The sequence below is a fragment of the Prinia subflava genome, chromosome 15 (genome assembly GCF_021018805.1).
Source record: "Prinia subflava isolate CZ2003 ecotype Zambia chromosome 15, Cam_Psub_1.2, whole genome shotgun sequence".
NCBI lineage: Eukaryota > Metazoa > Chordata > Aves > Passeriformes > Cisticolidae > Prinia > Prinia subflava.
In genome coordinates, this window is record NC_086261.1 from 10496777 (window position 1) to 10521967 (window position 25191).

General features: G+C 41.0%; 1 protein-coding gene across 1 annotated transcript in view; it reads left to right on the forward strand.

Moving 5' to 3' along the window:
* Positions 1-25191, forward strand: part of FBN1 (fibrillin 1) — a 141157-nt gene that overhangs the window by 100048 nt on the left and 15918 nt on the right. The window contains exons 33-51 of the mRNA XM_063412183.1: positions 5398-5520; positions 6066-6188; positions 7946-8071; positions 9615-9737; positions 10293-10415; positions 11290-11454; positions 11844-11912; positions 12031-12156; positions 13374-13496; positions 13607-13765; positions 14615-14686; positions 16922-17047; positions 17796-17918; positions 19614-19739; positions 20456-20572; positions 20929-21057; positions 21318-21437; positions 21881-22006; positions 23941-24090. Coding sequence (XP_063268253.1) covers positions 5398-5520; positions 6066-6188; positions 7946-8071; positions 9615-9737; positions 10293-10415; positions 11290-11454; positions 11844-11912; positions 12031-12156; positions 13374-13496; positions 13607-13765; positions 14615-14686; positions 16922-17047; positions 17796-17918; positions 19614-19739; positions 20456-20572; positions 20929-21057; positions 21318-21437; positions 21881-22006; positions 23941-24090 — 2349 coding nt within the window. The remainder of the gene's footprint in view (positions 1-5397; positions 5521-6065; positions 6189-7945; positions 8072-9614; positions 9738-10292; positions 10416-11289; positions 11455-11843; positions 11913-12030; positions 12157-13373; positions 13497-13606; positions 13766-14614; positions 14687-16921; positions 17048-17795; positions 17919-19613; positions 19740-20455; positions 20573-20928; positions 21058-21317; positions 21438-21880; positions 22007-23940; positions 24091-25191) is intronic.

The window sequence follows — 25191 nt, forward strand, 5'->3', positions numbered from 1 at the left end:
GAGTCAAACTGAAAGAGCTGAGCTTGGGCAGTAACTGCCCAACTTGGACAACAGATCAAAAATAAATATGTTACAAGTCAGCTGGATTTCTGCACAGCAGGCTCGGGGATTAGAAGGCTGAGACCAGGAAAGCTCTGGCTCCAGTGCTGTTGCCGTGTGGAGGAAGGCTAGTGGAAGGTGTTCAGCTGCAGCCTTGGTGTGGGCTGTGAGCTGGAGGGTTTGTGTGGAATGTCTCCAGTGATGACGGTGTCAGTGGACAGGGGAGGGGTGAGTGCACACTGCATGCCTGCATGGCTGACAGGAACTTGGTTCTAGAGAGGTCAGACATCTGATACAGAAAAAGGTGGAGGTGAGCCTGTCATTTGCCCTCAGAAACAGAGCCATAATATTTTGTGACTTGTATAATGTGCTCTCCTCTCCATTATTAATGGCTTCTGGCCATTAATAATACATTGTGTTTCAGGCTTTTTGGCTCAAAACAGTTCTGGTACCAGTGAAGCATATGTTTGCCATCATGAATCTGGGAGCTGGCTGTGTCAGGCCAAATACCAGCAGATAATGATAATGAGATGCTGCCCACCAAAGGGGGCGTTACAGGAGGAGTGTGCTGGCAATAGGCGTCTGTCCAGCAATAACACGCTGTGCCTCAGTGTGCTGATGATGTAAGGATGGATAGCAGGCAAGAGCTGAATTGTCCCATGTGCAACTCCAAGAGTACAGTATGCTGAATAAAATCTGAGAGTGATTCCAAAAGAGAAGACAATTTTACATCTAGGAAGATCAGAATAGGGGAATTTTTCCATATATTTTTCTACTTGTATGAGCGCCAAGTTGAAATTCAGAGTCTTTTCCCTCTGAAAAGCCTTCGTTTTTCCTACCTGATTACATGGGCAGCAACCCAGGAGCAGGAAATGCCTTGTGACTTCCTCCAGACGACTGGCCCTTGGGGAACTGGACCCAGGCTCGAAATGCCAGGGAAACGTCAGTGCGATAAAATGCACAGATACGCAGAGACTGCCAAAAAAATGTAAAAGTCAGAAAATGCTTAAGGGATTTGCATAATTCCTGACAAACAGTACTGATTTATAGGTGGAGTCTGAATTAAATTTACTGTTTGCTAAGCGTCCTTTTAGACCACTGAAGCCCAATGAAACCTAACAGAAAACGGAACACAGAGTGCCTAGAGGATTTCATGCCCAGGGATGAACACGTGAATTTTCTTCAGTTCATGTACACTGTCCTTCTGTTCAAATGCAAAGGAATGTTTCTAGAGTACAGGTGTGGGAACAGCAGCTTGTTCCTATGCTCCTCTCTGGCCAGCTTCAGTGATCCACTTCCCCACTGGGGAAGATGTGTTATGCAGATATTGGCTAGCACTTTCTTTCCTTTAGTTGCCACATTTTGCAAGCATATGCAAAGGGTAACAGGTATATATGATGTGTATTTTTGCTGCACACACATTGAGAGCCCTAAAAAGTTGTGCCACTGTGATTAAGGGAGAGACACTTTATTAATTGCTAAAGACTTGAGAGCAAAAATATTTGTCCAAAGAAGAGAACTGAATGAGCCAACAAAATAGGGTGACTGACAGGTTTTTTTCCCCTGGAGTGCTTAGGATTTTTATGATGTCAGACCTACATATTATTTATCATGCGTATTCTCATCTGCTGAAGGCACACAACTCTCAGTATAAATGGGAGTTGTGCAATTGCAAAGCTGAGAACATGTGTGCAGCAGCACTGGGGCACAGTGGGACTGGCTGAGGATGCAGTGTCAGTCTCTGACTGGAATGTCTTTATTTTCCTTGGCTTGTCACAGACTCATGCTGGAGGCAGAAGGAGCAGTTGATATAAATCAGTGACTCACTCCTTTACTCTTCAGTGAAAATCCCCATGAAGTCAGTGGGAATAGGCCATCATTGTGTGAAACCCTGACTTCAGTAGTGTCCTCGTGGGTGCTCTTTGGGTCATGATACCTTTACTCAGACCGAGTAATGCCTTTGTCTTCAGACAATTAAATGAGTATAGTACTGTTTGTACTGCCATGCAGACAGAACAAGCTGGACTCGTGCTTTTATTAAAGATATTGAGTTAATTTTTCCGCTACAGAGCTCAACCTCTCCTTTCTGTTTCATTCTGTGAAGCCATAATTCAATACTTATGGCAACATAAATCCATACTAAGCTCCAGTATAAGCTGGCATAAATTCCACCGATTTCAGTGCACTGTATACACAGGACCATTTTTGGTCTGAGATCTCTTTTGCCTTGGAAATAATTGCAGTGCAATAAATGTAGACTTACAACTCAGCTGTGCAATGAAAGGGGAGAATAGGGATTATAGCAAAACAACATCTGAGTTAAAGACAGGGGAAAAGAAGGAAAATCTAGGATGAAGCCAGTGATGGTATTTTTTTTATATGCCTCAATCAGCTTTCATTTAAGTCTCTGAAAAACCTTCCCATGCATCATGGAAATAAGCCCTGCAATGTCCCTTTAAAGGTAGGTGGTATTAGAGAATACAATTTGCATTCCCTATTTGATCTTTACCCAGGCAAAAAAGTATTGAAGTCTATTGAAAATTTTTCCTGGAGAAAAGCATTTTTTTTTTTAATTCAAAGCAAGTGGAATGACATTTCAGTAGCTGATGCCTGAGAAAATTGATCCCATTATAAATACCTGTATTTGGATATAGATTTATACTTGCAGCTTTCATCCCAAAGAAGATTCTAAGTTTTTTAGAGTGTGTGTCGAACAGCTGATGGGGAGCAAGTGTCCACTGCAAAGGCCCCAGTGCTGTGGTGCTGCTGTTCCACTGGGAGGTGGTAGGGGGTTCTCAGGTGCAATGTGTCAATGGGTCAGTGGGTGGGGAGATGGAGCCCACAGTCACTTTATGGAGAGTGGAAAATTTGGCTTAGGTTTTCTTAAATTTGAGCCTGACCATGACTTCATTGTGGTGTAGCTGTTGCATGCAAGTTTCTGTTTATGTTTGCTGGTGGTTTAAAAAAATTCTTGGCAGAAACCTCTCTACTTGTGATGGGTTTTTATTTTTGTGGTGTTTTGTTGTGCTCTGCAGGGTATAGGGAAACTTGTGATTGTATGTTTGAAAGCATCAAATAATCAAATACAGTGGAGTTTTAATGTGAGCAGTAGTTTAACAGTTTGGAGTTTAAAATCATGTAAAGGTTAAAATATAGAGTGTTTGCCTCAGATTTTTTATGTCAGTGTATACTGTAGCTGACCTCTCTAAATTCCTTCCAGTCTTTCCCCAAGCCAAAATGAGCTGCTTTTTTTTCAGGCCACCCTTAAGATTTTTTGACAGACGGGAGTTTCCTGTTTAGGGTGATGTTATCTTCATATGAGTTTCTGCACATGCTAAAGGCAACACTGCTCTGAGATTACTTACTCCTGACCCTTTTTTTAGGTTTTAAAAAGTAAGTGTCTATTTGCATGTTTTCAGGCCTGTTGGTGGCCTGAATTCATTAAATTCATTAATGGTAGATTCCAGCTGCCAGATTTAGATTCATATCTCGATGTCAGAATTCAGATTATGGCAATGCTTTTGTCTGGGGTTTTGAGTCAAAGCAATGCCTCGCTTAGAAAGAGACTCAGAAAAGTAAGATTGGATTAAATTCAACTTCCAATAGATTTAAAAGCTTCAAAAAAATTAAAGGCCAATCCACCAAAACCAACCAAACAAAAAAAACCCAACAAAACAAACCCAAATGAACAAAACAAACCCCAAAAACCAAATAATAATAAAAAAAAACCCAGAATCTCAACAACAACAAAAAAAATCCAAGCAAGCACAACACTCACCAAACCCCCTGTTCCTCCCAACCAGCAGTTGGTTTGGGTCCTTTCTGGCCTTGAGTATTTAAGACGTTGTCTGCTTCTTGAAGTCATGTGTTGCCTTTGTGAAAAGGCAAAATATGTATACAAGACATAGTAAAGGACACAGCCTTTTGTCTATAGAAGTGTGGGCAGAAAAACCTAAGAAGGTGTTGTAAAGGAAGTGGATAAATATTTTCACACTTTCTGCATTAGCTCTACAACCTCACCTTCTTTAAAGAGCTACTTGTTTTTAGGTAAAATCATAGGAAATTCAAGTCTGTGATTTTGGGGCTGAAAATCCCAAAGGTTGTTACATATTTGACGGCCGATGCCTTTTCTTGATCATCTTCATGGGAAGGATGTGAGCTGGGTTTTTGTCTGTGGAATCACGTAGAGTTGTGAGCTTGTTTTCCCTTTCCATCAGCTGTTTTACAGAGCGAGATGATTTGGCTTACAGCAACATCAAAGACACCTGGAAGAGCCAAAAAAATGGGAATCAGTTTTAAGTGGTTTGATGTGAACTCTATGTAAGCTACATCCTGCATGGAAGTAAAGTGCAGTTTGATAGCTCAGTTACAGAAAATACTGTAAAATCCAAAGCGCAGATAGGCAAGAAAATTCCTGCCAGTTTTGTTTGTTACCAGTAGTAATTTGTGAAAACCTTGCAGTTTAGTTTATACATTCTCCAACTACTTATATGGAGCATTAATAAAGTCTTGTGAGAAGGAAGAATGGAATTTAATTTGGGTTTTGCAGTCTATACATTTTGACATTGCCACAGAATGCCCAAAAATGAAAATAAGGTGAAAATAGCAAGTGCTGAAATAGAACGTGCTGCTATGACCATGTATGTTGAGGACTGGATGACTTGCTGCCCGGTGTCTCCAAGGATGCTGATTTCTTCCCACTGTGTTAGGTTTCCTGAGTTCCTGATAAGCTCCTGCCTGACGAGCTCCTCAGCTGTGTGGGTAACACAGGGTACAGCCTGTCCCCCACCTTGCACACAGCTCTGGCCAGAGAGAAGCTGCCCCATTCCCTACCTGGGGACAATCCCAGGGGCAGCTGGCTGGCGCTGCCTGGCCGGTGCTCATCAGCATCCCTGCAGATACTGGGGCTGTGGGAGTGCTGCATTCCGGGAGTCCCTGGGCAGCAGAGTTTCCTCTGAGACTTTTTAGCAATCTCTGCAATGTGGAGCCACCAGTGTAGTCCCTCTCTGCAGACTCTGCCCCTCTCTGCAGGATGGGCACTCTGGGAGGATGTCTTCTGAGTTCCTGATTTCCTTCTTGAATATAGACTTTGGAGTGAACTGCAGCAGCAATGCTTTATGTGCCTGTCAGAAGAACAGGTAGTGAGGAAGCACGTCTGAAATATCCTATGTGCCTCTTGGCTTTGCTTTGCTTCTCTTTGTTGTGATTTTGCCTTCAGGTTCCTTTCTAAATGTCACGTTGTAAAGAAATGCAGGCTTGCTTTCATGTTCACATTGCCTTTCTTGAGAAATTCTAGTGTCAGTTATGTGGATATGACAAAGTGTGTTCCATGAGCTCCTCAAACCTCTCTGTTTACAGATATCAATGAGTGTGAAATTGGAGCCCACAACTGCGACAGACATGCCATATGTACAAACACAGCAGGAAGCTTCAAATGTAGCTGCAGCCCTGGCTGGATTGGAAATGGTATCAAGTGCACAGGTGAGGGTCTTACACATTTGTATTTATTTGTAAGGCCAGACACAATGGGATTCTAGCAATTCTGAAAAAACAATAACACACCTATAAAAGGAGAAGGCAAATGGTTTTTGAACTTGTTAGGCTGATTTGACATGACCTGTTGGAGGACAAATTCTCCACCATGGTAACTGTGAAATCAGCATTATCTCATGTTTGGCCTGTGAAAGGAGAACAGACTGGACTATGGAGAGAGATGCTTTGTGCTTGAGGGCAGCTGATGGGAGACAGTGAGGGGTGGTGATGCTCCCTGTGAAAACAAAGTACAGGCCTTAGTGCTGAGTGCCCTGGAGCTTCCTCAGTCACAGTTGCCCTTCTTTGATGGGCTGCAAATAAGCTGTACCTCACTTTTTCAGTCAGATGGCCACACGTATGTGTGGGTTTTATTATGGAAGTTTATTTAAAGTAGAGCTTCTGTGTACCATACACTACTGAATGTTTGTATTTATGTGTAGTTTTTCAACTAATATTTTGTTTGTGTTTTCCCCCCCTTTTTTACTATTTTAAAGATCTGGATGAGTGCTCCAATGGAACCCACATGTGCAGCCCACATGCTGACTGCAAGAATACGATGGGCTCTTACCGCTGCCTGTGTAAAGAAGGTTACACTGGGGATGGTTTCACTTGTACAGGTAAGCTCTCTGAGGAGGGCAAAGGATGAGCTCCAGTGGTGCCATGCAACCTAAGTTAGTCTGTGCTCCAATACACAAACCCAGCTTTTAAACATTTGAAATTTTCATTAATATGTCATCATTGATTGTCTTCTTCACCTAGGTTGCTATAGCTTAAAATAAATATTGTATATTATACATGGTCTAAATCAATCACTTTTTTTTCCCTAGATAAAATGCAATTTTTCACTGAGCTTTTCTTGTTACTTGAAGTGAGTGGCAAAATTTTTAAAACAATGCTTGATTATGTAATTTGGCTAGTTAGTAAAAAACTAGTCCATTTGCTACTCACCTTAATACTTAAATAATAGGGCATATGCATCAAAATTACTTCACAAAATTGCCTAAAAATTCCCACAAGTGAATGTGTGATGTCTGTCTCCTTTACTCCACCATGCTGAGAGCTGGTGTCAGGATGCAGTGCTGGCATGTACAATGAAGGAAGTAGCTGCTTCTGAAACCTCATTTTATAAAGTGTAAATGAGATTGTAAAACTTTGCTAGAGAGATGTTTCCCACCCACACTTTGGTCTTTGCTTTGAGGAGCAGATCAGCTCCTGTGTGCTTAGTCATGAGGAGCCTGCTCCTGCGCTGAGGATCACGGTGTGCCTGGGGATGCGCTGGAGCAGAGCCATGAGACAGAGCCGGGCCAGGCTTTCAGCTGGGGCACATCAGCAGCACTGCCAGCTACAGCAGGATTTCAGAGCATCTGAGAATCTGGATTATCAGGTTTAAGGCTGAATTTGAGTAATTCCAATTTTTAAGCAGACCTTGGAATTCTGTTCAATTCTCTTAGTATAATTTAATCTTAAATCTGATTCAGCTTTGTCCATGGCCTTCCTAACCCAGTGCTCTTTGTTGATTTCCTGTGTGATGATTTCCAGGAGTCTGTAAGCTACGTCCTTCAGATGGAGTGCTTACAGAATTTCTGCATCCAGTAGAACTTTTTTTTTATTTGGATACCTTATTGTTTGTGAATTCAAGAGGTGTCTCAGACTCAAACTAGAGCACTCAGATGTTCTATAAGCCCTCTGCCAAAGTGTGCAGCATTCCCCCTGGTAGGTGATTTTTGATTTACCAGCCATGGACTTTTCAAAACTCACACTGCCAGCCAGGCTCTGTTGCAATAAGGAGGTGTTTTTGTGATGTGTAACGTTTCAGCTAGAGAGTAAGGGCCATGATCTATCTGAAGGTGAGTGGAGTCAGTAGCAAGGCTGTTTTTCTCATCAGCTGTTAACCTGCAGTTTAGTTTTGATGAAGTTCTTTCTGTGCCACTTATAGTCAGTGTTTTGAAGTTTGGCATGGAGAACTGCCCATTACCATATGTTTGCTCACTGCATAGTAAACCTCTTCTTTTTTTTCCCAATTACTGCCTCTAGACTGTGCTGTAATAGAAACAATAACTATAATAAATTTCACGTGCTCGTTCTAAGTCTAAATATGACCCTGTGACTGCCTCCCATTGTTATTAACTGGAGCTACTCTAAGAGTCTGTGCATTTAATTTTCATTTTGATTTGAAACTGTATTTGCAACATGTCAGGAATATACAGAGCTGTTACATGTAGTAACCTCTGCACATAATTAGATTGCAGTTTCTTCTGCACGTGTTTAGATAAAATGGAATAATTAAAATGCTTGGAACACTGAATGCTTCAGCTCAATTGTTGGTAGAAAAACCATCTTTACTGCTAACTTGCAATATTCCTTCCTTTTACAGACCTTGATGAATGCTCAGAAAACTTGAATCTCTGTGAAAATGGGCAGTGCCTCAATGCCCCTGGAGGGTATCGCTGTGAATGTGATATGGGATTTTTGCCAAGTGTAGATGGGAAATCATGTGAAGGTAATTCTTTGTAAGCTTTAAACAACACTCAACAGATTCTGCCTTAATAGTATTTTATGTTCCAATTTTTTACAATTGTTTGCTGTTGTGGTTGTACTGAGAACTGCATGAAATTTTTCAATAGTATTTGCTTTTTCTGCACTTCATACATTTATTATGGACCTCTAGATGTTCATCTACCTGCTGTATATAAAGAGAACAGCTGTTCAAAGCCTGTCTTATATTATTTTGGCGTCCTATTGGTGATCCAAATGGCACTGATAGCTGCCATTTCTTCTTGATCACTGATGTCCAGTTCTCCATTTTATTTAAAACAATTAAACAGAAAAGTTGTTACTTCACGTTGGTGTGTATGAAGCTGAAAACAGTGATCTGGTAGCCAATACAATGCACGGGCTTTGAAGGCTTCTGTGAGGTGCAGAATCAGAGTGTGAAGCCTTGCAGAAAGTCTATATGACCACACAGAAAAGAAATACCCTTTATGACTATTTGTTCAGTTTCAAAAGTGAGCTGTCAGTTAACAGTTCTCGAATTGTTCATAAGAACTTTGCCTTGCAAAGATTCAAGACAATCAAATAATAAACATGTTACCAACATGACTAAGGTCATATGTTTGCTTTGAACATTTGAAATCCTCATTTGATTAACACTAATCAGTTAAGTCGGTCAAGAAGACTCAGCCTTATCATCTGACATAGTATATAACTCATACCAACTGGAATTTAATGGAGTTTATAAGTACATCACTTTAAAAAGGATTTTTCCCCTTGTAAAGTGTTCTGTGTATTTTTTAGACATCTACCAAGTGAAATAATTTGAGAGTGAGTTTTTCTTTAAGTGAAACCAATATTAGGTTTCATAATGTTTCATGAAACAATTTACTTTCAAACCTTTTAGCTAACTTTAAATAGCTTTTTTAGAGGCTAGCTCCCGTTGCTAAAACAGAACTTGCCTTCATGTCTCAGACATGTACACTAAGTGCAGTATTTTAAGGTCCTTTGTAAACACACTTTTTTATTGTATCAAATTAGTTGTTCTTTGTGCAGTGCATGTGGAATTCAGTAAATACTGATTCAACTTGGTGATTTGGAGAAAAGGCACAAAAGTGTCTGCTTGCCAAACTTTACATCTGTCAAATGCAGAAGCCCAAAGGTGAACTTCAGGTTCATCTTTCACAAGCTCTTCTCTTCTTGGTGTCCAGCTTTCTGCAGATGACTGCTGATTTACAATAAAATTCGTTTTATTAAGGCATGTCTACTGCTATGTTTAATATTGCTACTTGTCAGATTAGCCCACTAATAAGCTAGGATAGTTTCTGGCATAGCTTCCGGAGAGATTGGAAGGAACCTTTTTCCAAAAAAAATCATTATAAGATTAGATTCCTTAGGCTCCAACATAAATCTTCCATGTTGCATTTTCTTGTCATACACGGTGTGCAGAAGCTGTTGTCTTCCAGATCGATGCTGCTGAAAATGTTTGCAGTTCTCTATGTTTCAAGAAGATAAGGAAACCTCTCATTTTTCCCCTCTTGTTCCTTAATCAGATATTGATGAGTGCTCACTTCCTAACATCTGTGTCTACGGTACTTGCCATAACCTCCCGGGACTCTTCCGATGTGAGTGTGAGGTGGGCTACGAGTTGGACAGAAGTGGTGGTAACTGCACAGGTAAAACTTGGAACAGTTTTTTAATCTGTCAGTGCCACAGTCAGCTCCTTAGGAAATTATTTTAAGAAGCTGTACAAATCAGACTGGATATAGGAAAATACAGACTTCCCTACTGTATAACACAGGAATCTTCATACCTTTTTTAGTTTCCTCTTTACTGTTCTTTGGTCACCTCTGATATCCCCTTAAGAAGGGGAAAAACAGTTCAGAGAGAGCCCCTCTGGCAGAGATGTATAATGCCTTGTATAGTACTGGATGGTGAGCTATGGCCTTGTCTTGTATTTTTCCCTTAAGTATTTTTTTAGTACTTTATGTGAATCTTGTTCATAGATTGATTTTTTCAGGAAAAATGCGTTTTTTTCTTTTTCCTATGAAATGATGAATTCATCTCAGACTACTGTTCCTCTAAAATGCCTCTTTATTTTTTAGAGCTTTCTGGAGACCAGTATCTCATAGCTAATGGATTTATAATGGTCAGCATATGGTACCTGATATATCAATAGGTTTTAATGTCCTTGAGTATTTGCTTACCATGTGCTGTTTTTTTTCTTGCAGATGTTAATGAATGTGCAGATCCCACAACCTGCATCAGTGGCACTTGTATCAACACTGCTGGTAGTTACACCTGTGAGTGCCCTCCTGATTTTGAGCTGAATCCCACCGGGGTTGGATGCGTTGGTAAGAGACCACTCCCTGTGCTGTTTACAAGTGAAGTTCACAGAGGGGCTGCAGGCCTGACTGCTTAGGAGTAAAGTCCCAGGTCATGGGAAAGGGCTTGATCAGGCTCTTCAGTTCCCATCCCACTGCCCCTGGCTTAGAAGCCGTGACAGGGCAGCAGGAGCATGTCTGGAGTTGATGCAGCATGCCAGCAGTGCCCTGCTGCCAGAACCAATCCCTTGGGGCTTGTTAGAGCTGTCCACAGTTTACAGCAAGCAGGAGACAATTTTAAAATTCAACAAACTTAAATCCACATCCAACTGGCCCCAAGATGGCAGGCAAATGAAGTTGTGGCATGAAGCCACCCATGCTCTTGGAGCACTGAGTGCACTTGGCTAGATGCAGCTTCATGACCAATGGAAATGTTCTTGTATTAGGCTCCAATTGCTTAGTAATCCTAATATTTTTTTTGGTTTTGTTTGTTTAAGAGGGTGCAGGGATGATTCTCAAATTTTAATGTGCTTGAAATTCCTAACATTTAGTAGATGCTTTCCTGCTTGTAAACTTCGAGTAGAGGAGAAAGCAGTGGATATCTGGACCTGGAAAGATGTACAAATGTGAGGGAAAATGTGAGTGAAAATGAGAAAAAGCCTGGCTGACCTGCCCTTGGACTTGATGAATAAATTTCCTACTTTGTGAAAAGTCCAAAAAAGCCAAGGAACAGGGCACTAACAACTGACCTAAGTGGGAAATGCTGGGCCCCCCTGGGCAACACAACTTGCTTTGGTGTCCTGCAAGAAATGGGAGCCATCTGCAGGTATCCCTCACCCTGAGAGGATGTGCTGTGCTTTGCTCTCTCCTAAGACGTGTTTGCCATTTTGTGCATTGTGAATAGATACACGATCTGGCAACTGTTACCTGGACATCAAAACTCGGGGAGACAACGGTGGCACCTTCTGCAGCAATGAGATTGGAGTGGGTGTCTCCAAGGCCTCGTGTTGCTGCTCCCTGGGCAAAGCCTGGGGAGTTCCCTGTGAGCACTGCCCGCCCGTGAACACAAGTGAGTCTGCATTTCCTGGCTTAAACACAGCAGTGTGTTTGGTGGGTTTTTTCCTAATTTAGCCAGGTAGCTCAAATACTGGTGGTGTGCGTTTATTGTGGACATGTAAGGGACAGGCTTCCACTAGTAAAGACTAACTTTACTAGTCTTTCAGAAAGATTATTTTGTCAGAATATTATTATCTCTTCTGAGCAAGTTTGCTGTTACACTGAAAACTACCTTATGAAATGGAATAACAGATGATGTTACAGAGTAAAACCTAACATCTCTAGCAGGTTAGCTTGCAAATTTACATTTAAATTTTCTGTAATAATCTGATCTACTTTCATAAACAGTTATGCTGAAAATGTGTCTACTGTGATATGCTCATAAATCTGTTTTGTTTTCAGCTGAATATAAGGTTCTTTGCCCTGGAGGAGAAGGATTCCGACCAAACCCTATTACAGTTATATTAGAAGGTAATGTTTGCAATTTCCTGTATTTACATGTCTGAAATTGTGGAACTCTGTAGTGAGGGTCTTTTTTTTTTTTTTCATCAAAAACATTAATGAAATGTTTATGTGTTTGTTTGGACAGATATTGATGAATGTCAAGAACTGCCTGGACTTTGCCAAGGAGGAAAATGTATTAACACATTTGGTAGCTTCCAGTGTCAGTGTCCATCAGGGTACTACTTAAATGAAGAGACACGAGTGTGTGATGGTATGGAGCTTTCACTTAACTAGTCCTCTGCTTTACTCTTTGGGAACAATAACAGATCAATATATAGAGAATTAATCTTTCCTTGAAAAGGAACATAACCAGACTAAGCAGTCTAAAGCTCTGGGGTGGGAAAATTGAACAAGTTGAAATCTTGCATTAAGAATGTGAAAATTCCTTCTTGACTATGTTGAAATATATGCAAGTTTAAAAAAAAAATCATATTTTGATCTAAACCTGAAAACCCAACAATTTTTTTCTATAAGTAAAACATAATTTGCTAACTGGCTATAAAAAATAGCTGTTAGGTAATGGGCAATGAATAAGCAGTCAGATAAAAGAGCAAACTTTCCCCATGAATCTGATTGGTGTGTCCATGTATTTTTCCACTGCTTTTTCACTCTTGCTTATCCAATGGTTAACTGAAAATATTGGTTGTACTGCAAAACATTTTCCTTTCCCCATAGCACAGTACTCAAAGTGTACTGGATATAAAACTTTAAGCAACCCATCAAATTCTAAAATTTCCTATTGTCCAGGCTGTCTTTGGTCTTCCAGATTGTTAATAATGTTAATGTAGTGCCTATGAGGTGCAAAACACTGCAGAAATACAAAACATTCAGGCCCTAAATCAAGGCTGAACCAAAGTGCTTCATGTGCTTCATCCACATTATGCTTATGTAGCCCGACATTCTGAGTGGTGTGTCAAAGATACTCTAAAATTTTACAGCTGGGGAAACATTTTTAACTTTTGGAAACTGAAGTGTTTTGGAGATAGTGTTGTGTTAGTTTTGGTTAGATTTTTTTAAACAAAACTTAATCTTTTGGTGAAGTAAATATGACATGTTGGGAAAGTGGCCCACTATCTCCAGTCAGGCAATGCTCAGTCAGAACTCCACAGGGAACCACTTTGGTTCTTTTCCAGACCAAAGAATCCAGAATGGAGGAGATCCTCAAATATTATTTTTGTGCAACAGATGCAAAAGCCAAATTGCTGTTTCTGAGCTATCCAGACATATCAGGGTTCCCATCTTTGTGTCACAGCTGGGCCTTCTGTGGTCACCTGTGCTGCCATTTCCTTCCCCGTGTGGCTTCACTCCACTGTGACCTTCCTCAGGACTCCTTCCTACCTCAGGCATTATTGAGACCTTTTTGTTCTCAGAAGCACAGCAAGAGAGCTTCTGTGGCCACTCACTCACTGCCCGTTTGTTCTCTTCTAGATGTGAATGAGTGTGAGACACCCGGCATTTGTGGGCCTGGCACGTGTTACAATACTGTAGGGAACTACACCTGCATCTGCCCTCCTGATTACATGCAAGTCAATGGAGGAAACAACTGCATGGGTATGTGCTGGGGTTTCTTCAAAGCTCTATCTCAGTGCATTGGGCCAGGGAGATCATCTTCCCTAAGAGTTGCCTACTGCCTTGGCCTGAGGTTTTCTTCATTTCCACAGATATGAGAAGAAGTCTGTGTTACAGAAATTACTATCCTGACAATCAAACCTGTGATGGTGAGCTGCTCTTCAATATGACCAAGAAGATGTGCTGCTGTTCCTACAACATTGGACGTGCATGGAACAAGCCTTGTGAACAGTGTCCTATCCCGAGCACAGGTACATTTTTGCATTGCAAAGCTATCTGAAGGCTGTGGGAACATCATAATTACTATTTGTGAGTGTAACACTATTAGAGGTGCTGTATCTTTTTGTGCTCTTGTGTGTCTGAAATGAAGGGATTAGTTGTGTCTTTGTCCTGGAGATGGTCAGCCTTAGTCACGATGAAGGCATATGTGGAGTGGTTTGTGTTCTTGGTGCTGGTTTGTGTCTACCTTGTGCCAGTTTCACTGTCTCAGATTCCATGTCTGTGTTGATTAATCCATCTCTTTGCAAGTGCTTGTTGATCCAGGGTTGAGGCACTGACCAAGATTTTCTTGGTATTGCTCCAGCAAATACGGGATCTGGTCTGCTTTGTCTCGATTGCTGTTTCCATGAAGGGCCTTTGTGGCAGCCATGGGCTTACAGAGAAACCTTGCTGTGCTCTGAGAATGATCTGTGTTGAGCCAAGTGTAAGGTGTGGGAGTGTCTTGGCCAATTGTACCTGACTCTTCCACACTGGGTAAGACTGCAGGACATCCCACTCTGTTTTGAGGTGGTTTGCCTCCAGAACAACTCCTGGACACTTGATTAACTTCCAGCTTGTGGTTCAGGTTTTTAAGAGTCGGATCTGAAATTGTATGTAATGCAAAGGGATAGGCATAAGCAGAGCAAAATAAGCAAGTGATCCCAACTGGTTGAGAACCCAAGGGAACTCATGTGACGAGTTTGGGAAAGGGGCTGCCTACCTCTGTGTGCCCTGCAGGTGCGGAAAGAGTAAAAGAACTTTCTTGGCCAGAGCATATGATGAATTTTTGACTGTTGATTAATTCCAAATGCTTTAATCACTGCTTTGCTTTCCTGTTGCAGATGAATTCTCCACACTCTGTGGAAGTCAAAGGCCTGGCTTCTTCATTGACATTTATACAGGATTACCAGTTGGTGAGCTGTAATTTATGTTTTGAACTAAATTCCATGCTACCTCTGCCCAGGGACGAGGGGAGGTTTGTTTTCCCAGATTTTTTTTTTCATGGGAGGAATAACAATTAAACAGTGTAATGGAGTTCAGCCCTCTGTTTAAGTCCAACCTAAGTGCAAACTTTCTGCCTGGCTACTCCTAGCTGGCAGCAGTGACAGCTGCTTGTAATCAAGGCAACACAGAGCTCCAAAGAAACTGTAATCAGGGCTCCATGAGCAGGGCACAGATACCGGGAATGAGCGGTCTGGGAGTAAGGCCAACCAGTATTTGGTCTGAGAGGAGCTGGGAGTCTTTCCTTCAAACTAAAGCAAGATTTAGTCTGACATTTCACATCAGTCCCCCTGGGTATTGGTTTGACACAAAAATCCCTTTTTCTGCTCAGCTGGAATATTTCTCACATATGTTATTGTGTGTTACATTTGAATCGTGAGTAACAAATTGCAAAACAAGAAGAGGGAGAGGAGGAATTTTAGGACAAGGAATTGAGTAAATCCCTAATGGGACTCCCTTTTGTTTTCATTTACTCTAAAATGCAAATGAAAAGCAGATAATATACCCTGTAACAAACAGAGATGGCATATAGGCAGTAGTCAGATGCTTTAGCATGAGGCTATTGCTGTGGTGCAGTGTTTAGCTAGTTAGATGAAAATACATTCTCCACTTCTAGTAAAGTGGAGAATGTAATATTTAAAGAGGTTATAGAAATGCGCAATATTTATTATTCATGAGGTCATTTCTTGGAAGCAATATTTCCCCTTCTAGCTATTAGCATTAGTCCAGATTGTTGCAGAGTCTGCTCAAGCTAATTGGGCCCAGCATCAGCAGGGAGCCCTTGGATCTTGCTAGCATGCACAGGTAGAAGCTGCAGCTGCAGTGTCGGAGGTGTGTGCAGGGCTGCTGCAGGCTGCCCTGTATGCGCTGCCACAGCACGGAGCTGTGCAGTTCAGGAGGCTGTGGACACAGAAGGGCTGTCCTGCAGAGCCCACCAGTGCAGCCAGGGCGTGCAGGCCTGTGCAGGGACTGATGCACGCACAGCTTCTCACAGCTGTGCAAATCACAGCTCTCCCTGCAGCTTTGGGATGAGGCTGTAGCACTCAGCTGCTGCTTTGCACAGGGGTCACTCATGTCCCTTATTACACCTGCAGGCACGGGATCAAGGGAGAGCCCTCTGCAGGGACCGTGCTCTGTGTACCCTCTAATATTTGCCTACAGTCCAGTGATGTTACTCTCTGTTTGGGTTAAAGTTCTATACAGTTACTCCAGGTGTTTGTTTCAGAAACAGAAATAGTTCTGGTTTTACTCATCCTGTATATCACAGGACTCAAAATTACAGACTCTAATGTAGAAAATTAAGGGTTGGACCAGCAAACAAACAAACAAAAAACAACCCCAAAAATCCAAAACAAACAGAAACACATTATCTGATGGAAACTCCTGTTAGCTGACCATTTCCCTCCATATTCTGTGGCTGTGTACCTCAGTGCATATGTCAATGTTTACTAAAGGCAGAGGAGGAGACTCTGAGCTCTCTCATGTCAGAATATTAAGATGCACAAAGACCCAACATGCAGGACATATAATTGTAATAGCAGCTGGGTTTTTTTCTGCCAAAATCAGTTACTTAACTGGAGTGTATATAAAGCATTGGCAAACCATGGCTGCCTGGCTTAATTAAATTGATAGCAAGTTGGCAGCACTTCAGATGTTACCTGTCATTGGCACTTTCAAACTGTTACATAAGACCCTGAAAGTCTTTTCAGATTAACTAGGGTAAAAGAATGCGAAACTAATTCCGATAAGTGTTTGCATTCATTCATGTTTTCCTGTATTAAACCAAAGACAGTTCCATTGTCTCTCTGTTTGGCTCTCCTCAACGACTCCACTGTGACACTTGGGAAGGTGATGAGGCTCATCAGGGCTGTGGGTGGGAGACATGAGGAGGGATGTGTCTTCCTCTGTATTCTTTTGTAGCAGAATATACCTTCAGTACAGAGAAGAGTCTGAACCTGAGAAAGCAGGAGATACCTAAATTTCCACAGTTTGGAATGACTCACCCACTGTTCAGTTGGGAACGTTCTGATAGTTGCATTTTATGTTTGATAATTATCTTAAAGGGTAAAGGCATAAGGACATCCTCTGTAGCAGAAAATTCCATGAAGTGCTCAATACAAGTATTAAAAGATAAATCATTCTTGCAGATATTGATGAATGCAGAGAGATTCCTGGAGTGTGTGAAAATGGGATCTGTATAAACATGGTTGGCAGCTTCCGATGCGAGTGTCCTGTGGGTTTCTTCTACAATGACAAGCTCCTGATCTGCGAAGGTACAGTGCTCCTCTCGTGCAGAGGAATGGTGTTTCACCAGCTGGCAGCTCAGACACTGCCAAATCAGAGCCTTGCAGGCATCCTTAATGAGGGCAAAATGCTGCTGTCAATGTAATAAGTCTGTGTTAATTCAGACATTTTGAATTTTTTTGCATAGAAAATACCACATTTTCTGTCAGATATCTAAGGCCTTGAAGGCACATCAGTCAGCAGTCACGGGAAGAAATGGGGTTTTTTTTCACATTTGACAGTAAAGCCAATAAAAAAATAATAGTCTTGAGTCAGATCATGGGCACAATTTTTTTATTCCAAAATATTTTTTTCTAATGGAACAATTATTTTTTGTAAAAGTATAAACAGATTTTTTTTGTAGTTTAAACATTGCTTAACATTGTATTAGTCAGTTTAATGAAGAAACTGAAGGTAGCGTATGAGTTGCTGTCATTCTCTAGTGTGTGTTATGACTGCTGACAACATGGGTGCTGCAGGCAAAGCATTGAGAGCTTTGAGTAAAAGCTTCTTCTGTGTGCTGCTCCTAAGTGAAAACCAGTTACATTTCTGGAGAGATAAAGTTCTCCTTTTGCAGCACATGAAGTAAGGAAAACTGGTCAAAATTTTTTTGCCTAAAGCTTTATGATGATATTTACATTGAAAGCTACTAATACCTGTTGGCTAAAAAACCACAGTTTTGACATCTTTCCACTGTCAGCTCACTATAAAAACCAAACTCCTCTTTTGTCTTGGCAGACATTGACGAGTGCCAGAACGGCCCAGTTTGCCAGCAGAACGCGGAGTGCGTGAACACCGCCGGCAGCTACCGCTGCGACTGCAAACCCGGCTACAGGTTCACATCCACGGGGCGCTGCATGGGTGAGTGCCTGGGAGGGCCTTTCAAAGGGCCTCAGAAAACATCTCTCCAGAAAGCTGCTGTTTCAGGAGATGAGCAGAGCTTCAAGGACTCTTTAAAAGTCTTTTAGAGCTTCCCATAAATGTTGAGGTAATTCCAGGCCCATCCCATGGATGTATAAGTGGGAGTTAAAAACCTAAGTATGTGTTTGTCTTTCACTTTATCCCACCAATCAGAAGCATTTTTCTTTAGCCCTTGTCACATCTAGGAAGGGTAGTCCATTTGATGCACTACCTTTCTGTTTTTCCTGATTTTAATTATAATTTCCTATATGTGTTTTAGTAATTTATTTTCCCCTTCTATTTTTACAAATAATTCTCTGCCTGCTGCTGGAGCCTCTGTTGATAAGGTAGACTTATCTGGTTGCCTATACAATGACTAACTTGAAAAGCTTATTGCTGAATTTCCTAACTTTGATAGAGATTTAAACAGGGCCCATAACATTATTTTTAGATGCTCACTGAGTGGGACCTACAGTTTTCTAATCTATTTGCTTTTTTTACCATATCTTAGTCCAGAGAGGCATTCATGTTATCTTGCTTATTTGAAGAATTGCTGAGGTTTTAAAGACTGCAGTGGGCCAAGCTGCTGTAAATGTTATATACTTTATATATTTCTGAACAAAATAAGAATTACAACGGAAGTTAGTAACATTATCCTTGGGTTTTTGCTTCTGAGTACTTGAGTTTTAGGAAGTGCACTTTTCCCTGCAGTGCAGTTTTTCATTGTTTCGTGTGCTCCTTGTGGGAAAAGGGTGTAGGGGAAATCAGAACACTGCTATGAGAACTAACACTTTGCTTTGTTAAGCTATGCAGGGGCACATGTAAATATTCAATATGTTCCTAATGTAATTGTTGTTGTTAAGGGTTCAGTACAGCAGTACAGGAAGAGCAAGGGAAGGTTCTGATATGGGTTACAATTCCAAAGATGAATTGGCACAAACAGTAATACTTCCCTGTATTTTGCTCTTACTTTATATTTGATGAAAAGAAAGTTACACAATTAGAGTAAAAATAAAAGTGCTTGATAAAGTATATGATCCAGCAAAGGAAGGAAATTCCCAACCACTCTGCTGGGAGCAGAGAATCTTGGGTCAGCCATGCTGTGGAAAACAATCACACCCCAGTAGTTTATGTGTAATTGAGTCAAACCCAATCCATCACAGCCACTAGTACTAGGAGTACTGCATTTGTCTTACCTTCAAGATAACATTCTTCTGGTGCTCTCCATTGTGGTAAAAGAAATAATTTTTCTTATAAATTAGTTTTTCACATGACTCTTCATTTGCCCACAAAGCACCAGAGATTCATAGTTTTTCTTTTGTCTCTGATCCTCTGAGCTGTGAAGATTCGGAATTCTTAAGACAGTGTTGGTTTCCTTCTGCCTCCTTCAGATTGTAATTAGCAGTGCTCTCATCAATAGCATTGAGAGAGCTTGGTCCTCAGTGCACACCCATCCAGGTCCAAAAATACTGGAAGAGGTAATTTACATGCAAATAAGCCCCTTTTCTGCGATTTACTTGGTAATGGTTTTGTTATTAATAAATTAAAAATACCATTTTAAGTTAGGCACTGGATACTGTCTTGGTTGCTACAAATGCATCTTTCCAGCCTTGTAGTTTAGAAGCCTTAAGTTTCACTGCACCTCTTTGTTTTCAGATCGGAATGAATGTCAAGAAATCCCCAATATCTGCAGCCATGGGCAATGTATTGACACTGTTGGAAGTTTCTACTGCATTTGTCACAATGGATTCAAAACCAATGATGACAGGACAATGTGTATAGGCAAGTATATCAAATTAAACTGAACTTAGGCTCCCATTAAAATTGTTATTAGGTCTGTCCTCTCTGTAATAAGGATTGCATTACAATATCTGAGACTGTGAGCCATTTACCACAAGACAAAGGTGCAATACTGGCCATTATAGATGATAAAAAGCTGATACTGAATGGAAACGATCTCATTAAAGTAGAGTGAACCTTTAAAATAACATATCCTATCTAATGAACTGCTAATGCTTCCATGTTTGAAGAAAATACTTTGTTCTTCTTAGAATTTTCTGGAGCATCTTGTCTCATTTATTCTTTTTGACAAGAAATTTAATAGATCAGTATTGCAATGTAGCAGTTGTGTATGGCCTACTTGTTAATAGAGTGAATGAAGGGTAGATTTCTTACCAGAAAAAAACCTTTTTCAGAAACAATCATCTTCATTAATAAGGGAATGTTGTATTTAACCCATTTACAGCTGTCATTTGTGTTCTATGAACAAATTGAAGTTTCAGAATGCTTACAATTAAAGCTAGCTTACACTTACTTTGGGAAGGGTGATATAGGAGCCACAGTAACGTAAATGATTTTTGGACCCTTGATTATTTTTGTAGATGTTAATATCAAGAGTGTAAACCTATGTAAAACTTTCTTTTTGGGAGACAGGACAATCTTTTTCCCTCCTATTCAGTCTGTTGGCAGTGGATTATTTCTCTCCTGTTCCTTTGCAGACATTAATGAGTGTGAGAGGGATGCCTGTGGCAATGGAACCTGCAGGAACACCATTGGCTCCTTCAACTGCCGCTGCAACCTGGGCTTCATTCTCTCCCACAACAACGACTGCATAGGTGAGCAGTGCTGTGCCCAGGCACATTCCTGAGACTTCCTACTCCTAATAAAAGTACATCTTCTCTTTTGCATGATCTGCGTGATTAAAGACAAAACCCTGTTTTGTCAGTCTCAAAAGGCCTCTTTGATTATGCACTGCTCGTTTTCTAGAGCCACTTAAATGTTGGTGAAAGATGAACATTTGGGTTTTAGTCCTGCTCTGACAATTTTATAATGTAGTAATTTCCTCTCACTTGTGTTTCAAATGGGATTGTGTTGTCAGTTACTTTGTTGATATGGTGGAAGCAGAAATCTCACCTACCCAGCTTCCATTGTTGCTGATGTTTCTGACATATTTCAATGTTATTTTTCTCAGACGTGGACGAGTGTGCAAGTGGAAATGGAATGCTCTGCAGAAATGGTCAGTGTGTGAACACCATTGGGTCCTTCCAGTGTCTCTGCAACGATGGCTATGAGGTGGCTCTGGATGGAAGGACTTGTGTTGGTGAGTGCTTTCTTTTAGGGTTGAAAAAAAGTGCAAGCTTCGAGCAGAAGTGAAACAGTAGGGTCAGAGAGAGCTGTCACACTGCTATCATTGTCCTTAGCAGGAGGAAACAATGATAGGAGGACAAGAAGATGACTCCTCTCCTGCTCCTGGAAAGTTCCACCTTCAGTTTGATAGAATCAAAACTGAAGTGGTCTCAATCAGAGATTTATTGGGATAACAGCAATTACCTCAAATAAATTGTCTTTCTTTTCTTCTAGATATAAATGAGTGTGCCTTGGAGCCTGGAAAATGCTCACCAGGCACATGTCAGAACTTGGATGGCTCATTCAGATGTATCTGTCCTCCTGGATACATCCTGCAGAATGACAAATGTGAAGGTGTGTACAGAACAATCCCTTCTTCTGTCTCTTCCTTAGCTGCTCACAATTGTTACCTATTTCCTTTGCATTTGAATGTGAGTAATGTTCAGTCTTTTGTGGCAGTCTGCAGTTCTGAACTGTAGCTGCTAGTAAAATCTCTCACTTCCTAGAAAAGGCCTCACCAACATTTGTTTGAACCAGAACCAGTTGCTCTGAACCCTGGAAAAATATAATCCCAGGCTGTTTCCTTGGTGGTACACTGCTGAAGTTTGCCCACTGCCTGAGGATTTGACTAACTGTGGATTTTGCACTTGGATTACTGCTTCCTCTTTCTGTTCTTTTTTTGGCCTTTTTTGTCAAATATGATAGATATCAGTGATGATATAAAATTGCCCTTTATGTAGTACAGCTGCCAGTGTAAATATTATTATTTCTCATCTCTTTAATTACTTTTCTTACAGACATTGATGAGTGTGTGGAACAGCCAGAAATTTGTGCCCTGGGCACGTGTAGCAACACTCCAGGCAGTTTCAAATGTCTGTGTCCAGAAGGCTTTGTATTGTCCTCCACAGGAAGGCGATGCCAAGGTAAGTTCATTCCTATTTTCTGGCATTTCAAAATTTGTTTACTGTTTCATAAAAGCCTTTTTAGCAAGCTGTTTCTAATACAGCAAGAAGGCTCTGGACTCAAACAGTGTTTTTCATAGGGAAAACATGAGAATTCTGTAGCTGGGGCTGGATTCTGTCTTGCCCTAACATCTGTTTTTCATTAAACACAACATTGCAACAAAAGGGGTGAAGTTAATGTTAAATGCACCAGGTTAAGCAAAGAAATTATGTTGTCCTGAAATCCTTTCTTGCACCCCTGGAGGTGCTGGGCCTACCTGGAGTCTTCGTAGACAGCAACAAGACACAGAGATGGAGCATGACTATAGTCAGGAGACCAAAGGCAGCATTTCCTTAAAACTTACCATATTCACCACAACACTTGTTGCATGCTGATCCTCTCTGCAAACGTGGGTGGAAAAAAAGATTGTTGGAAAAAATTTGCAAGCAGTGTTGTGTGGACAATAAGCACCCATCTGCTTAGGGAAATCTGAAGTGTCTTTTGCCTTCCAGATTACTGCATACACAGTTCAGAGCCTAAACACAGACACTAAAAGCTGAATATCTAGTAATTAAAAGCCACAGGTTAGTTTATTTTGTGTATAAAGAACAAGCATAACAAATTAGAGAGAGAGTTACTTTAAAGGCTTTAGAGATGATGAAGTAGATACAGCATTAAATGTCCTATACACTGTGCACAGTGGGAACCACTGATGAGTAAGACCTTTGTAAGGACCTCTGTAGTTTTGCTTGGCACAGAGCAGTTATGCTTGTTGACACCACAGCGAGTTCTTCACTTCACAGTGGGCTAAATGAAATTGTGGTTTTGGTAAAAATGAATCCAACCTGCAGTAAACATTCATCCAAGTCTTCAAACCACCGTGCAGTTTGGCACAGTTACTTCACTCAACATCAAGAAGGCATGTTTCAGCTGTGTTTATGTTGCTTGTACAAATGAAGTTTCTTCAGTCTGAGGGTTTTCTTTTCTTCAGGTACAAAGAAAAAAAATCACAAAAACCCACCAAGAAACAAAATCCTAAAAAAGAATGCAGCCCAATCTTCTACTTTTTTAGCTTAGGCCACTGTTCCACACAATGTCAGAGGAAAATGCACACTTGTGTATGAACTTCAAAAGGGCTTCTCTCCATGCCCTAAAGAGGACTGGTTTTTTTTCAAGTATCTCAGGCCAAACAAGATATTTTTTAAAACTTCCCATTACCTAGGACTTTGTTAAAACCTGGACATTGCCCAGCATTGATGCTGCAGCCGGAAAACCGGATTATGGAGCAGCTGCTTCCATAACTGCCCTGCTGCTGTCCCCCTGCCAGCACAGAGAGCTGCCAGCTCCCTGCCTGCTGGATGCTTGTGGTCTGTGATCTCAGCTCTGTCCAGCATCCTGGTTACCCAGCTTCAGGGAATAAAATGTAGTGCCACAGGGAGAGCTGGCTTTGTTTGTGTGTACCTCCGGAAGAATGAGGAAGGAAAGGGCTGTTGAAAATTGCCTCTCATTTTAGCACTACACAATATTGTCATTGCAAGCTGATGAATATCTCTTGACTTGAGTGATTCTTACTAGTAATAGAACATAAATTCATGAGGCAGTAGTTTTTTCAAAGCGGAGTGAGGATAAGAGGGCAGTACAGCCCTTCCATTTCTGCTGGACCAAAGAGAAAAACCCTTGCTTTTCCATGACTGAAGAAGGAAACTGTCCCACAGATTTCTTTACTGAGGTAGGGAGCTTCCCTCCTTATTCAAACCTACCACAGTCAGAAACAATGATGGTCCCTATTAACAGAGCTAGATGGAAGTTGGGTGTTTTGGTGGGGGGTGTCTGTAATATTGCAGTTAACACCTCTCAGTGAAAATTTTGCCAAGGTTACCCTAACTGCTCATAACAAGTTTTTTCCTCTTTGCAGATCTGAGAGTGAGCTACTGCTTTACCAAGTTTGAAGATGGGAAGTGTTCTGTGCCGAAGTCCCGAAACCACTCCAAACAAGAGTGTTGCTGTGCCTTAAAGGGGCAGGGATGGGGAGATCCCTGCGAGCTGTGCCCAGAGGAAGCAGATGGTGGGTTATTGACTAGTGTCCCATACTGCCTCTCTGAACGGAAGGGAGACTGGAATTCTTATTAGAAGGAATTTTGACAAATAATTTTCTAAAGGTGTTTACCCTAGTAATTGTCATAGGTCTCTGTAGATACCATTGCAGTCTAAAAAATCACGTCTCTTGAATAGTCAGATATCAAACATGTTCCTTCTTTGCTTATAGATTTGTTACAGGGTTTAGGTGCTGTGTTTTTGCTATTTTGCCATGGAGGTATCACATACAGAAAGTGGAAAGCAGCAAATAGGTCCTTGATAGGCTCTAAGTAGCAATTCCTGCAAGACAAAATGGAATTCTTCTAATAGTAAATAGGTATAGGAAGAGGTGCCATAAACATGAAATCTAATTTAAATAAAACCCCAAACAGTTAAACTAGATCTGCATCTGAATTTCGTTATTAAGAAAATGTAAATTTGCAGTCTTATCAATATGAATGACTTGCAAAAATAGTAGGGGATAACAAAATGCAAGCCTTGAGGAAGGAAAGCCTGCCTTGCTAAAGAAACACTTTCCTTTGTTAGTATCCTTCTTAAGACTGAGTAACTTGACATCAAGCAAATCAACAGCCTCTGTAGCATCATGGTGCAGTTTGCTGAGTGGACTTTAATTTGTGCTGACAAATGCGGTTAACAGCATTACTGTTTCAGCAATACACGATTGCAGTTCATTTCATTCATTAGTCATGGAGATGCTTTGCAGAAAATCCTCACAAAAGCCGAGGTTAGAGAAGAGAATTAGAAGTGCCAGTTGCAATATTCCTCCTAGGCCTATTGCCTGTGCGTGTTTCATTCCATTGACATGGACCATGTGAACCAGAGTCAGTTGAAAAGCACAGTGGATGTTGCAGCATTTCCTTGAAGTGTCAGCACATGTATTTTTCACAGTCCAAACTCTCCCAAAGGATATGAAGGCCCTCTTTCTCATCTTTTAAAGAAGAAATAGCTTTAAGGTAGCTGAGTATGGATTAAATTATACCTTCTTCAGAAAATGTAGGAAATTTTACAACAGAAAAAAATGCAGTCAGTGCTAGTGATGCTTCTAAAATAGAAATGTACCTTAGTTTGT